This window comes from Bos mutus, chromosome 12, assembly GCF_027580195.1.
Source record: "Bos mutus isolate GX-2022 chromosome 12, NWIPB_WYAK_1.1, whole genome shotgun sequence".
NCBI lineage: Eukaryota > Metazoa > Chordata > Mammalia > Artiodactyla > Bovidae > Bos > Bos mutus.
Window position 1 is genome coordinate 53676689 of NC_091628.1, and position 15422 is coordinate 53692110.

The window sequence follows — 15422 nt, forward strand, 5'->3', positions numbered from 1 at the left end:
GCCCGGTGCGCCGACGGGATGCACTCCTCTTACACCTGAGCCCCAATTCTCGCGGCCGGTCCGGGGAGCTCTCGCGAGAGCTCGCGGGCCAGCCGCGCTGACAGGCATCAGCTGTCTCCGTCTGTCTGACGCGCGCTCTCCCTCTCGGCGGCGCCGTGCGTCTGCGCGCGCGCGCGCGCTCGCCGGGCCGCGACCGGCGCGTGGGAGCCGCTCTTATAGTGACCACCAGCTAGGACAGCGCAGGTGATGCACCTGTAGCTACCCGGACATGCGCACTGCACGCCTCACCTTTCCCATCGCGGGTCTGGAGAAGATCAAAAGGGCCAGCTATTGTCTGAGGGTAGGCACCTTTCAAGGCGGAGAAAGACAAGATGCTCGCTGGCCCCTAGGTGGTTTCCCTCCCTCCTCCACGCCCGGACCCAGATTGCTAGCCCTGAATATATGCGCATCACTCGGGAACACCTCCTCTCGGGGACGTCTAACAAGCTGTTATATAATGTATACAACTGAGCATTTGTATGTTAAATTATGCCCGCGCGTTCCTCTGTATACAGTATAAATAACACAGAAATGCAGAAGGTGCTGTCTTTTGCTGCAAGAACCTGTTTCTTTTCATGGTTTATAAATAGGTTCCTGGAGAATAATCGCGGTGACAGACGTTTGTTTGAAGCAGTCAGCTGGTATTGATTTCCATATAATTTAATTTCCTCCGCACACTTCGTTGTTGTTGTTGCGAATATAACTGTATCAGGCACCGACAGTGACAGCCACTTAGGAGCCACAAGGAGCGTGTGCTTTCTACCAGGCAACGGCTGTTGAAATGAAATTGTGCATTTCTCTTATTATTTGTCTGCTTTAACCGTGTACAAACCCACATTTCAAACGAGCTCCGGGTGATCTGAGGCTTCTTGTAATCAAAAGGAAAAATAGTTTACAGGGTGTAGTTGGGATCCTTACCTCGCTTCAGCGTACACACACACACACTCACACACACACTTCATGTTGGAAACTCCAGGAAAAGGAAATTGCTTCAGAGAAAAGGGGATAAGGTATTGAAGAGAACTTTATTTTCCCTTACATCGTGTTGGATTGTTTGCCTCTTTCTCTATGCATCTATCTATAAATAGATGTATATACAAACACATTTTTTTTCTTCAATAGGAGACAGAATCAAGCCAGTTTATAGAAAAGCATGACTAAAAAATTAATTCAAATAACTTTAAAAGAACCGGACTCAAGCTCTGTTCCAACCTTTAATTATTTTTATTTTATTATTGTGAAATCAAAATGTAAGAGGAATAAATCAATTAGCCAACCTGCTATATGGCCCTTATGTGGCAGACAGATCAAGGGGCTCCCGGGGAACCCAGTTCAGGTGCCCGAGTCCCCAGGGACTCAGCGCTTGCCCTGGGTGATAATAACAGCCCAGATGTTATCGCATCTGCGGCGAGAGAGCTGGATAGTGGCAAGGGGCTGCTTGTGGGAGGCAGAGATCAGATAGATAATCTTTCCAGTGTGTCTCACACCAAGGAGATCTGTATTTCCACCAAAGATTAGATTCATTTCTATAAGCCTAATTTGCGTTCGCGTGGATCTCTTTGGATAAACGCGAGCGTGTTTAGCGGACCCATTCACTACTCACAACCCAAGAACAGCCCACAGGCGTCACCAGGGCTTTTTTCCTCTCTTTCTTTTCTTTTCCCTCTACCTTTCCCTCTCCCCAACCCCCTTGCAGCTCGAGAGGGGAGTAAGAAGGATGCTCTCTTGCTAGTGTGAGAAAGAACCTTGTTTTCATCCATTACGCTGTCCCCTGGGACTGCTAAATGCAACTTTATCTCTACGGGGAATGGACGGCGAGCAGGACATCGCTGGAGGGAGCGAGTGAGTCTACGGTAGTCGTCGCACCGGGTGTCCAGGCTTAACTTAATCCTTCCTGACACCTACGGCGGCGGTTCCCTGAGCTATCCTTCGGGGGTGGGGGCGGGAAGGTGGGGTGGAGGAAGGGCCTCGCAGAAGAGGAGCGCCTAGATTCTGTCTCCCCACCCCGCAACCCCCGCACCGCCCCCCCCCCGCCCCCCGCCCAGGGAAACAGTGGCTTTTAGGGACCCCGAAGAGTGCAGGGGAAACAGAAATTCAAATAGCACTGCTTTGGGGCCACATGACATGGATCCTGCGTTGGTGGAGGGGAGGGGCAGTGGTGGCACCTGAGTCCCTGAAGCCCATCTCAGTTTACCTTCCAACTCTTGAGAGGGTACCAACTAACCCACTAGTAAGTCCCTGGCCTGAGGGCAAGAGTTCACCATCTTGTTGAGACTCTGTTCCTAGTTCACTTGAGTGAACTGGCCCAGTTGGGGGTGGGGGGCAGATCTTTGCCCAGAGTATCTCACTTTTCTCCAGGGTTGGGTACAATTACCAGCTCACTACCCACCCCTCCCAGTAACGGATTGGAAGACCATTTAGAGCACATCTGTGTGTACCCTGGCACTTAGGAAAATACCCCATAGAACAATACATGTCTGTAAGAAGGAAGAGAAGGCAGATGGGAAGGGCCAGGAGCAAAAGGGAGTTCAGCAAGCCAGGGTCATTGGGGTGGGGGGCAGTGAGGAGGGGGGCCAAAGGGAAGATCACTGAAGGGGTCTCCTCTCTACCTAAAAAGGAATGCAGATTCGAACAGAAGGGCCTGTTGTCCTCAGGTAGAGCTGGATATCTTGATTCCAGACAGCTGTTTCTCTGAAATCATTTATTTCATCCCTCCCTCATTTACTTTCTACCCTACCTTCCTTCCTCAAATACTTGCTGAGTACCCATCTTGGCCAGGGCAAGACATTGGAGATTAAATGAAGTACAATATTCAGGTATCTGCCCTCTAGGCAGCCTATGAGAGTGGGGTAGCCACAGGTGAATGGAGTGTTTTTTGTGGTCCAGGGCAAGACCAAGGTGCAAAGACAGGGAGCTGGTGGGGGATGATGCTTGGGAGAATTAACCTGCCACCTCCCTGCCGGGCCTCAGTTTCAGGCTAGAGAGTGGGAGATGGTGGTGGATCTGCAGGCAGTTCCTTGGATCTTATCAAGCTTTTCCCTACTTTCCCCAGGGCAGTGAAAAGAAAGGGTGGCCAACTGGGGCTCAGTCCATCCACGTCACTGCTTTGTTTTCCAGGTTTGGCGAGTGCAGTAACTGGATGGCCCGTGCCTGAACTAGTGATATCCACATGGGGTCAGAGCCCTGGCATAGAATTCTGGGCAGGGTTTTTTTTTTTTTCCTGTTTAATGACCAGCACAGATTCCCTCCTCCCCCATCTCATAGCTTTGCATTTTATCAAGAGGGAGGTAATGAATGCACAGCTATTGATTTCCAAGGAATTTCTGCCCCCAGGGACAGGGAGTCTATCATCTGGATCAGAGACACATTTCTTTCCCTCATTAATTAATTTTCTCCTCCTTCTTTGGCAGGCCCCACTTCACGTTTCCTTTGGCAGCGCCTCTTTCTCCAGCTCAGAGCAGACGTTGGTAGGTGGGAGTGAAGACCGGCGGGAGAGAAGCAGCGCAACGGGCCGGGGGGTGAATGCCCCCCGCCTTTGACCACCCCCTCCCCACACACTCCACAGCTGCCACCCGCGGGGCAGCCTTTCTCTCTCCAGAGGAGCGCGGGGACAATCTGCCCCTACCTCCCCCCACCTCCCCCCCGCCCCCCGCCCCGGGGTTGAACCCGATTTATTAATCCACGTCCAGGGACGGGGATGGGGGCGGGGGCGGTCCTGAGGGATGTCCACTGGAGTGGAGATTGTGTGTGTACAAGGGGAGGAGGTCGGACCCCACGTTCTTGCCCAAACCCAGGGAGCTGGGCCAACCTGCAAGCCCGGGCGCCCCCAGAGGGAGCTCTGCTCCTCGCAGATCAGGGGCGCCCCGTTTCCGCTGGGCTCCTGCCCAGAAACTCGGCCCATTCACCGCGCAGCCAGCGCCCTGCGCCGGGGGAAGTCACCAGAACCCGGAGTTGGCCGGCTTCCGAGGCCTCCTGGCTTGTCTTCAGCGATGAGGCTGAACTGGTCAGCAGGGAAGTGGCAGGCCTAGAACTGGGGGGTCGGGATCGGTCCTTGGAGGAGGGAATGCACTTGGGCCTCAGACCCCCTCCCCCTCCGACACCGTCTGTTCGAAGGGTGGGACAGAGGAGGGACTCTTGCCGGACTTTTGCTTCCCCTCCGGGCGGCGGTGCGAGCGCCAAGCCTGGGCTGCTCTGACCCAGGGCCTCTCTACCCCTCGCGCATCCCGGCCCAGCCTTCTGGCCCGCCCGGCCCGCTCTGCCAGCCAGGCGGTCCTGGGCGGTTGCCCAGTCCTGTGCCACCCCCGAGGCCCAGCTCAGCTCAAGGCGCAAGTCCATAGCCAGGCTCTCGTTGCGAGAGCATGTAGATTTCCCGAAGGCCTCTTCCTTCCTTTTCTACCTCGTCTCCCACCTGCACCCAGGCCGCTTGTCTCGCTCGGTCCCAAAAGGCCGTGGGTGAGTTATTGAGGCCCGTGATGATCAACTCCTGTAAAGCTCCGGGCTAGGACCCGCGGCGGAGGTTCTCGAGGAAGCCGATGGATAACCCACTGCTTTCATTCCTCTGGCCGTTTAATTCAAAGGCAACGTCCGTTGGGAACATTGCGACCACCCCACTCTCTTGATACACTTGCGACCTGGGTGATGAGGCAGTAAAGTTCACTGCTGGTCATTATTACTCTTAGCCGTTACATTTGTAGATATCCATGTATATATACCTCCACCCTAACCCCTCGGTGGACTTAAACCCACCTACCTTGTGAAAGCCCTAAGGATGATGCATGACCGCGTCTCCGTCCTGACAGGGGCCGGCTTTCCCCTCCCGCTAGTTGCCAGAACCAGTTTCGCTCTCCGAGTGACAAGGGTGGGACCACTAAGCTTGGTCACAGGGCCCCTGGGGTTTAGGTCCTAAGGGAAGCAGACCTCCCCCGCCCCGGCCCCTTCCGAAAAGGGAGATCGCGCTGGTCAGAGAAGGGGCTTCGAGGTCTCCTGGTTAAGAACAGCAACGAACCCATCAACTCTACAGTAGACACCCGCTTCCCTGACCCCACGCGACGAGATGGAAGTTGTGTCGCCTTCCTGTCCCCGGAGAGCCGCCGGCGCAGCGCTCCTACCCGAACGCGCGCTCGCGCAAGCTAAAGAAAACCGGAGGACCCCAGCCCCCGGCGAGTGCAGTTCCGGGGACGGAGAGACGAGCGCCCATCGCACTCCGCAGGCTCGGCTCTGATTGCAGGAGCGGGATTCCCAGGAGGGTCCCAACGCCGCGGAGCAGAGCGCTAAGCGGAGTGCGCACGCCGAGGTGCGGAGCTGGGTCCTGCCGCCCGGCTCCAACGCTCGCCCGCGCCGTCGTCAGCCGCCCCTCCTCCCCGCTGCCTGCACAAATCAAAGCCCCTTGCGAGGGACTGGGAAATAGTTGCCTTGTCATGTAACACATTGCCCTGATTTATTATAAAATTTTAACGAAATCATGCATATTTTAACAGTCTTTAATCACTGCATGAAAATTTAATTCATGGACTGTAGCGCGTTTAAATAAATGAAGTGTTAATTCATTAGGATTAATTAATTTGTTAAAGGATTGTGTGCAAGGTTAAGGTGGAAAGAAAACTCTTTGTTGGTTTCGCGTCTTAATCGCCAGGTTTCGCGAGTAGTAATAAAATGAAAGGAATCCTCAGCGCGTGTCCCTTCTTTGGGTGGATCCTGAACGGGAGCCTCTGAGAGCGCCCTCAAGAGCGCGGGAAACTCGAGCTGGAGGGGCGCGGGCAGGTCTGTAGTCCCGGGAACCTGGGGGAGGTGGGGGAGCGTCACTGGCTTCGAGAATCCGGGAAGGAGGGGTTCGCCGGAACCAGAGGAAAGAAAGCGGGATCGAAGCCCAGACAGACGGGCCAGACCTCACCTCCCCACCCCCAGCACAAAGATGACCCGGTGAGTGAAGCGAGGTCGCGCCTTGCGGCCCTCGGAGCGCCAAGCCTCGGCTTAATGGACAGATGATGGCCCAGCCCTGCCACCTCCTGAGCCTTCCAGTGCCCAGGGAGTCACAGTCTCGCCGGCAGGCCGCCGGTTCTGGCGGCGAGGGCGAGCCTGGAGTCCCAGGGGACGCGCAGAGGAGGCGGACCAAAGCCAAACTTGACAGCGCAGGCTGAAGCAATCGGGAAGCCTTTGTCCATCAGGAGCCCTATTAGGGTTTCTTCAGCACCTCTTTTGAGACGTCTGAGAAATAGGCGCCCACTTGCAGGATAGCGGATACACACGCAGAAGTAGATGTTCTCTTCTGCATCAAACTCTCATCCATCCTTAAAAGACCCAATACAAACAGCACTTCGGAAGCCACCAGGTTTCCTCTCTGCTCCAGGCTATCCCCGGCGCAGACACTTTTGTACTCACCAATGTTATATAAGAATTAGAGTGAGCCAGACCTAGGTTCTCTTTGGTATATTCCTATGTGAAATCCTTTCCTTGGGGTATTGGATCTTTACATCCTCAAATTATGTGTCACACTAGGCGCACACTTCTACACATTTGGGTAATCCAACTAACATTAGAGAGGATCTACTTCCTGTTACGGAGAAGGCAATGGCAACCCACTCCAGTACTCTTGCCTGGAAAATCCCATGGATGGAGGGGCCTGGTAGGCTGCAGTCCATGGGGTCGCTAGGAGTCGGATATGACTGAGCGACTTCACTTTCACTTTTCACTTTCGTGCATTGGAGAAGGAAATGGCAACCCACTCCAGTGTTCTTGCCTGGAGAATCCCAGGGACGGGGAGCCTGGTGAGCTGCCGTCTGTGGGGTCGCACAGAGTCGGATACAACTGAAGCGGCTTAGCAGCAGCAGCAGCAACTCCCTGTTAAGACAAAGCAGACCTAGGAATGTACTTAGTTTCAAGAAGTGGAGCTTCAAAGGCATTCTAGACTGCCTCTGTCATAGCAGACTGATCAACCAAGCCTAAGCTTCAGATGGGTTCTTAAAAGAAAACTGCAACTTAATAGATGCTTCCTCTCTGAGTGGGGTTCCGAGAATTAGGCAATAAATGTTCACTATGCACTCTGAGATCATTGCTTAAAAGGTTTTCTCTCTGCCAAGTATTATTAAAAGGATCGGGTTACATCATGATAGGCAAAGACTGTGGTAGGACTCCCTAGAATAGGAACAGAGACCTTCTTATGAGGCCTCAGGAAACCCTTCTAATCTAAAAGGCCAAACTCCATGAAATAAAACTGTTCTCTACTTACGTCATTCACAGGTACAAAAATGAGGGGGGAAAATTCTAGTGCATGAATTACACTTTGAATAATTGAATACCATTAAAGTATATAGAAACAAGTTCCTGAAACAGCTTAAGAATCAAGACCAAATTTCTTCCCTTGTTCAGCGGTACCATTAGAGGTTTCAAACCAGTGTAAATATGAGTTTATAAGAACACACAGCAGATTTGATATTAAGGGGCTATATATCTTAATGTCTGCCATTTTAGGTCTCAGTTGATCCATTAAAACAGGAAAAAGACATATAATTTTGGATGGGATGGAGATTTTAAAAATTAAAAGATAAACACTAAAGGTCATGTCAAAAAAATACCTAGCATCTTGCCACATTTGCTTAGCCATAGCATTTTAAAGAGATGAGCAGTCAAAAGGTAGTTTTTATAAGGACATGAAGTGATGTGTCTTTTCCCTTTACCACTTGCACATCTTTTTCAAACATAGCCTTAGTGCTATTTTGAAATTCATCTGAATGTCAGAGTTAATGTGAATCTTTATAAACTTAAAAGTGGCACACACACAATCCCCATCACTGAGCTTCCATTTAGGAGCAGCCTTAGATCCAGGGCACAGGCAGGAATTAAATGCTACTTGAAAAGAAACATGCTAATACTTCCAAAATACTACTTTAAAAAGAATCCTTGGAAATTTCAAATCCACTCATCCTTTGGCCTGCAAATGTGAGCTCCCGTGCATCTGATGCTTGAGGGATGAAGACTATAAGCTCTGGAGTCTGAGGCCCAGCTCCAGGACAGGGTTCTAAGCCCATTCTAGCTGTGTGATCACTAATTCTCAATTCACTTATTGGTAAGCTGGAGAAAATTCTTGGCTCACAGAGTTTGAAAAGATTACAGAAGACAGAGGCTAGCAGAGTACTTGGTATCAGTAAAAGGTAGGTTTTGTTTGTTTTGAGTGTGTATATACAATAGATATATTTTAAAATGGGACTGGGCCTCCCTGGCGGCTCAGTGGTACAGAATCCGTCTGTCAACGCAGGAGGCTCGGGTTCAATCTGTGGGTCAGGAAGTTCCCTTGGAGAAGAAATGGCAACCTACTCCCGTATTCTTGCCTGAAAAATCCCATGGACAGAGGAGCCTGGTGGGCTACAGTCCATGGGGTTGTAAAAGAGTTGGACGTGACTGAGTGACTAAACAAAATGAGACTACCATATCTGTCATGACATTTGAAATTATGGTAAAGAGGTTAGGAGTACAAAAGTGTCATTAAAATCAAATCCTTCCGATTATTTCCTTTAATTGAGTAATGTCAGGTTATTTTAATATGATACATGAGATAGTGTTTTGGAGAGGATGAAGCAGTGTTTCTGAAGCAGCTGGGAAACACTCCAGCCCAAGAGAGACACCCTCACCCCCATTAGGCATTAGTCAATTAGGCTACACACTCTGCATTTCCATGACACAGTGTCAGTTTGTATTAAAAACTAACACACTCATGGTGAAAAATAAAAAAATTACAGACAGAATTAGAGTGAGGTTTACCCCCAAGTTTACTCTATTCAGAAAGATTTTAGATTTCTACATTTAATATAATTTCAAATGCATATCCACATTGTCAAAGATATTTAAATGGCAGTATCTATGAAAGTTTATCCATTAACGTGAAGACTATCAGAAAGACAAAGTCATGCACAAATACTTATTAGAAAAAATATGATAGAACAAAAATTATACTTTACAGTAAGCCTTTTGTGTGTGGGGGGAGGGGCGGTTCTTATTACTTCTAAAAGCAGAGGTCATGATTTTCCAACTCATAAAAATGATTTTTTTATACTTCTATGGTTTCATTGAATCCTGAGTCAATTATAACAAAGGTCAGCAAATTTCTCTGTAGAAGGCCAAATAGTAAATATTTTAGGCTTTGTGGGCCATAAGGTCTCTGCTGCAACTATTCAGCTCTGCTCTACCAGTGCTAAAGCAGTCCTATCAGATAAAATGTAAAACATGTAGCTGTGTTCTAACAAGACTTTGTCTAGAAATATTGAGATTTAAACCTCATATCATTTTCCTGTGTTATGAAATATTCTTTGGATTTTTTTTTATTTCCAAAGTTCTTTTATTTAAAAAAAAAAAAAACATTAAAAATGTATAAGACATTTTTGGTTCACAGGCCTTTCACAAAAACAGGCACAGGCCAGAACTGGGACCACTGGCCACAGTTTGCCAACCCCTGTATAATAAGAGCAATACAATAAAAAATGCTAAGTTGTACTGGTCTTTGTAGGCTAATTCAACATGGGACAACATCAAGGATTACAGTGTTTATGACATCCTTTATTCAGTTCACATAGAAAAGCATGCAGTATTAATGTAAAACAGTACAGTATTAATGTAAAATGTTCAGTGCACATTAGATAAACAAGTCATTAACATACAAACCATTTTTAAAGGCCTATCCGGGCATACCAAACATGTTTAGAATATACCTTTTAAGAACCTAAATTAAAAATTGTGCTTAGCTCACCTATTCTCACCCTCCTCTCAACACTCTTCATGAAAAACCATCTTTTTTCTGTCCTACATAAAAGATAATCTTTTAGCCAACTGAAACTTCTTTTTCTTAAGTAAGTAAAACAGTGCAAGCAAGACTGCTACCATGCATACAGAGTTTCCATAAAGAACAGTAACATGCAAACAAGAACTTTACCACGCCAAAGAAAGCTCCCCTGGGACATAAGTGGATCAAGAACTTGGCAATGAGTGCTTTTGCACCTGTGTATCTGAAATAATGAAAAGCTACCATGTTTAATCTTCTCCAAACCCAACTGTTCCCTAACTTCTTGCTAAAGTAGGCAAATTTCTGACTTTCAACACACACAAAAAGATAAAAGAATGAAAGCTACCAGACATAAAACAAAATGCATTCTCTCTTACTAGCAACACATTTTCACAAAAACTGGACAAAACACATTGTTAAAAATGCAAACATTTATGTAAAACCTAAAAAAAAAAAAAAGCCAGTGAGTACTGGACTAAGGTTTGAGTGCTGTTTCTCCATCGTGGCCTTGAACAGGGGTGCCATCGCCTTCTCCGTGAATAAAAGTTAGACTATCACTAAACATAAATAAAAAGGGGCAGGAAAAATAATTTCCACCCTAGGAAGCTTTAAAGAAAACTGTCTTATGAACAGTATTTAGACTGCACCAAAGCTTTTATTTAAGAAATCCAAATTCTGAAGATAACTGAGGCTTACTAATAGGTCATTGTATCCGAATAGATGAATCAAGATTCAAGAAAACAAAATATACCCAAACCAGACACAAAAGGAACCCTCTCCCTAACTTCTCTGGTCAAAAAGATCCCTAAATGAAAATGAAAGACTAAACTCTTCAAAATGAACAAAAGTATCCAGGGTACAGGCTAATCCACCATTCTGACTTGACACCTGACTAAAGATTATCAATTCAAAATTGTACAGAGCTTTTATGAGGGGGAAAAAAAGTAACTTTAAAACCTTATATTCCTCTCAGGACAAAAACATAAATGACATTGTCAACTTTTAGTTGCTTTTGATGGGCTGGCATTGGAAAGGCTGCTCTGGATTTTTCTTTTTGCTGATTGATTCACATTTTTATTCCTTTTTTCAGGCACAAAAGAAGTAGACCAAGGAGACTGAAGGTGGGTATGAAGACCAGGCATCTCTGAGGACATCTTAAACAAAGATGACCCAAACCTCTGATCTTCAAATAGCCGGTTTGTACTGCTTAACAAAACACCCTGGGAAAACTCAGTTTGAAACAAACAACTTGGTGGTTTGATTTCATTGGTTCCTGGGTTCGAACTGGAATGGAGTGAAAAATCTTCATTCATTTCTTGGTCAGATGGAGAGAGGAGAAAAAAAGAATTGGGTTTCCATTCATTTCCATTTTCCAACTGATCAGTAGTTAGAGAACCTTTAGAAAGGTTTGGTTTAGTTCTTTCTTCCAACTTATCTGTTTCCTCAAGGAATTCACTGCACTGAGATGACTTTGATAACCCATCCAAGTCCAGCGACTTAAAACCGTTATTACAGGGGCTCTTGCTGTTGTCTGACTCTGACATCATTGAATCCAGCTCCGAGATTTTGTCAAGGTAAGCTGCATCCATTGATGCTTCGCTGGATGTTCTTGTCCGATTCATTTCAAAAGAGCGGAGGGAATTCAACCTCTTGGATAAACACGAACCTGGTTTCTCACTCAGTTTTGAAGAAATTTCTCCAACACAATTTGCTATTGTGTTCTCCTCTGAGTTTTCAAAGTCCAAGCTGGGGGCATAGCTTGTGGAACAACAATCCCAAAACCCTGTCTTCGGGGAAGTAAAACACTCTGATTTCTTTTCACTCTCACTTCTATCATCTTCTGAAGAATCTTTATTACACACATTTGGAGAATCACAGAACTCATCAAACATCAATTTTCTGAGATGGTTTGACTGCTTTTTAGAACCTCCTGCTTTGACTACAGAGCTCTCTCTATTATCTGGCGTATTGAGCTGAAGACAGCTAAGGGACAAAGGAGCACAGGAAGCTGGTAGATCGTAGAGTTCTTCATCTTTGTAGGGCATGCAGTCACTTGGCTTATTTCCCCATTCTCTTTCCAGATAGGTATCCATACTTGTATCTGTCACAGTGAGCATTGTTTCCACTCGCTTCTGATACAGGTCTTGGTTCTTAGAACAATTTGGTTCTGTTTTGCTGGTGCCTTCCTGCCTGACAGAACTGCTAGAAGGTTTTGCCAGGTGAGAACTCGAAGTGGCTGAGCCAAGCTGCTTTCTGGCACCATCACCTTGGTTCTTGGATGCCATATCCTCCTCGGTGCCTTTGCTCCCCTTGCCGTCTGTAGAAAGTGCTCTCTGACAAATGGCATTCATCGCTTCCTTCTCGTCACTTGAATTCTTCAGCTGTGTAATTTGAGACTCCAGTTCCTCTATATATTTATCGCTTCGTTCCAGCGCTTTCTTGAGACGATTGGTTTCACGTTCATACTGCTCTACTTTGGACTGCAGAGCAGCTACTGTAAACCTTCCAAACCTGCAAGGAATGGAAGGATAGTTAACTTTACAGTTTAAGCTTTCTTCTTTCTAAAGTTTAAGAATGCAAACTGTCCCCACCCATCCTAATTTCATGTAACAGTGACATTTCAGACTGCTCAATGAAGAGGATAAGAGCAAGGACAGATATAGTATCTTCAAAAGAGGGTTCCCCCATTGATGTAATTACAAGCATATGATAATAACAGGAAAGACCTAATAGGATACTTCTGTGGTCAAATCACGCTAGTGCTGACAATGAGGCGGAAACTTGCTGATGATTTCCCTCCCCAAGTGCTGGCACTGTCAATTCAGCTCATATATGCATGAAGAGTTATACCCTAAAACAATGGCAAAGATTTATGATAACATTTGAACAGTGGTCCACATCTTGAAATATTTACATTCAATCATTTTCCTATCGTACAGCAGTGTTTTACAATACATTTCTTATACAATGTCACCTTGTCAAACATAAAATACCAATTTGAAATTCAGAAATCTTAGCAGTTCCAGCAGGGAGTGGTTTTAAATACTTATTTGGACCCTTTCAATTACATCTACCCTTGATCTGAAGTTTTCACTTGGCCTTTCTGAATACTGGGCTTTAACTCATTTCAGCTCTACTTATTTTTGGCATTTTACAACCGTGTGGGACATCAATCTCATTTCTTCTAACTTTGAGATACAAAGTCAGTGCTTGAGGTTCCAATGTAATACACAATAAACATTTTCAGATTTTCTGAAAAGTATAAGAAAAAGAACACAACAATAATTCACTCCTCTCACTTGGGATTATCTTGTGTTCACTATTTCCTTAAGAATGAATACTGGGTTTGGCTCAGAAAGCAGTTTTTGAGTACCAAATGTATGGCTGGTGGTATATTTGGAGCTGATGATAAAATCATTGGTAGGAATGTCCAGCTCCAAGGGACATAAAATATCTACCATAAATTCTATCTGATCTGGCCACCAAGGAAAATCCCATCTTTCAGGAAACTGCTTCATAGGAGTCAATAAACATAGGTTTTATATTCTAATCCCATGAAAAATAACTTCTCTCCACAAAAGCATTTTAAAAGGCTTTTTATTAATCATTTTTTCCAACGACTTAAATAGAGATACATCTTAAAGAATTCAGGGATTGTCTGTTTGGAGCAAGGTACTTGAGAAGGTGATTTTTAAAACTTGTTTTAATCTATGGGTTTATATTTTTCTTTCTTTTTTTCCCTAATTACAAAAATAATTAAAATTAATACAATGTACTAAGTAAAAAAAAAAAAAAGGAGAGGGAGTCAACAGTAACTGAGCAACTTCACTTTCACTTTTCACTTTCGTGCATTGGAGAAGGAAATGGCAACCCACTCCAGTGTTCTTGCCTGGAGAATCCCAGGGACGGGGGAGCCTGGTGGGCTGCCGTGTATGGGGTCGCACAGAGTCGGACACGACTGAAGTGACTTAGCAGCAGCAGCAGCAGTACCTCTTTGAGTCAACCACTGTATGTTCTATGACTCCCACTCAGCACCCATCAACTCCTCCTAAACTAAAGCCCAATTCATTCCCCAATTCTCCCCTAACATGATTCCTGCTCTTATACTAAGGGATAAGAATAAGGGCAAAGGTAAATATAGACTCATAAAATCTCAGGATTAGAAAGGGCCTTAAAAGACAGGTTGCTGAATATTCATCTATTCCCTGCAATTAACTGAACTCCTAAAAAAGAGCATACTCCCTTCAACTTCTAAAAATCAAGCAGGCACCATAACAAAAATAAAAGCAACTACAATAAGTAGCCTCCTTGTTTTAAAGACAAAGTTTACGATTACGAGTATTTGGTTAAATCAATGATGGGTGGTTTTCCTTCTTAGCCAAAGAAAAATAATTTTGGTTTGTAAAGGTGGTATTTGACAGAGCGGCAGTTTCTGTAAGAGAATTTTAAAAGGTGAATAAAGATCTTTAAGTTCATTCAGCAAAAATATTTGTGGGGTTTGGGGACTTGCCTGGTTGTCTAGTGGCTAATTAAGACTATACTTTCAATGCAGAAGGTATGGGTTCAATCCCTGGTCAGGGTCCAAATACCCTGCACAGCTTAGTCAAAGAGCTAAAAAAACAAAACAAAACTGTGAGTTCCTGACTGTAACTACTCTGGCATAATCAAACCCACATATTTTTTAACAGATAAACTGTGCAGCATGTTTAGTTAATGCAAACAGCAAAAGTGACAGTCTTAAATTTGCTTACCAAGATAAAACTTCTTTTTTCTTATGCAACTTTAATAATAAAACTATCCTCAGATGAAATATCAATAACCTCAGACATGCAGATGACACCACACTTACAGCAGAAAGCGAAGAACTAAAGAGCCTCTTGATGAAAGTGAAACAGGAGAGTAAAAAAGTTGGCTTAAAACTCAACATTCAGAAAACTAAGATCATGGCATCCAGTCCCATCACTTCATGGCAAATAGACATGGAAACAGTGACGGACTTTATTTTTGGGGGCTCCAAAATCACTGCAGCCATGAAACTAAAGGATGCTTGCTCCTTGAAAGGAAAGTTATGCCCAACCTAGAAAGCATGTTAAGAAGCAGAGACATAACTTTGCCAACAAAGGTCCATGTAGTCAAAGGTATGGTTTTTCCAACAGTCATGTATAGATCTGAGAGTTGGACTATAAAGAAAGCTGAGTGCTGAAGAATTGATGCTTTTTGAACCATGGTGTTGGAGAAGACTCTTGAAAGTCCCTTGGACAGTAAGGAGATCCAACCAGTTCATCCTAAAGGAAATTAGTGCTGAATATTCATTGGAAGGACTGAAGCTGAAACTCCAATACTTCGGCCACCTGATGCAAAGAACTGAGTCATTTGAAAAGACCTTGATGCTGGGAAAGAATGAAGGTGGGAGGAGAAGGGGACAATAGAGGATGAGATGGTTGGATGGCATCACTGACTCAATGGACATGAGTTTGAGTAAGCTCCGAGAGTTGGTGATGGACAGGGAAGCCTGGTGTGCTGCAGTCCATGGGGTCACATTGGACACAACTGAGCAACTGAACTGATCCTCAGATAAGGAAAAAAAATCAAATCAAAATTATTTGATTTTAAA

General features: G+C 45.5%; 1 protein-coding gene across 1 annotated transcript in view; it reads right to left on the minus strand.

Annotated features, from left to right (window-relative positions):
• Positions 1–10247: 10247 nt before the first annotated feature.
• Positions 10248–15422, minus strand: part of OBI1 (ORC ubiquitin ligase 1) — a 44275-nt gene continuing 39100 nt past the window's right edge. The window contains exon 6 of the mRNA XM_005906628.2: positions 10248–12319. Within this exon, the coding sequence (XP_005906690.1) occupies positions 10804–12319 (1516 nt within the window). The 3' untranslated portion in view covers positions 10248–10803. The remainder of the gene's footprint in view (positions 12320–15422) is intronic.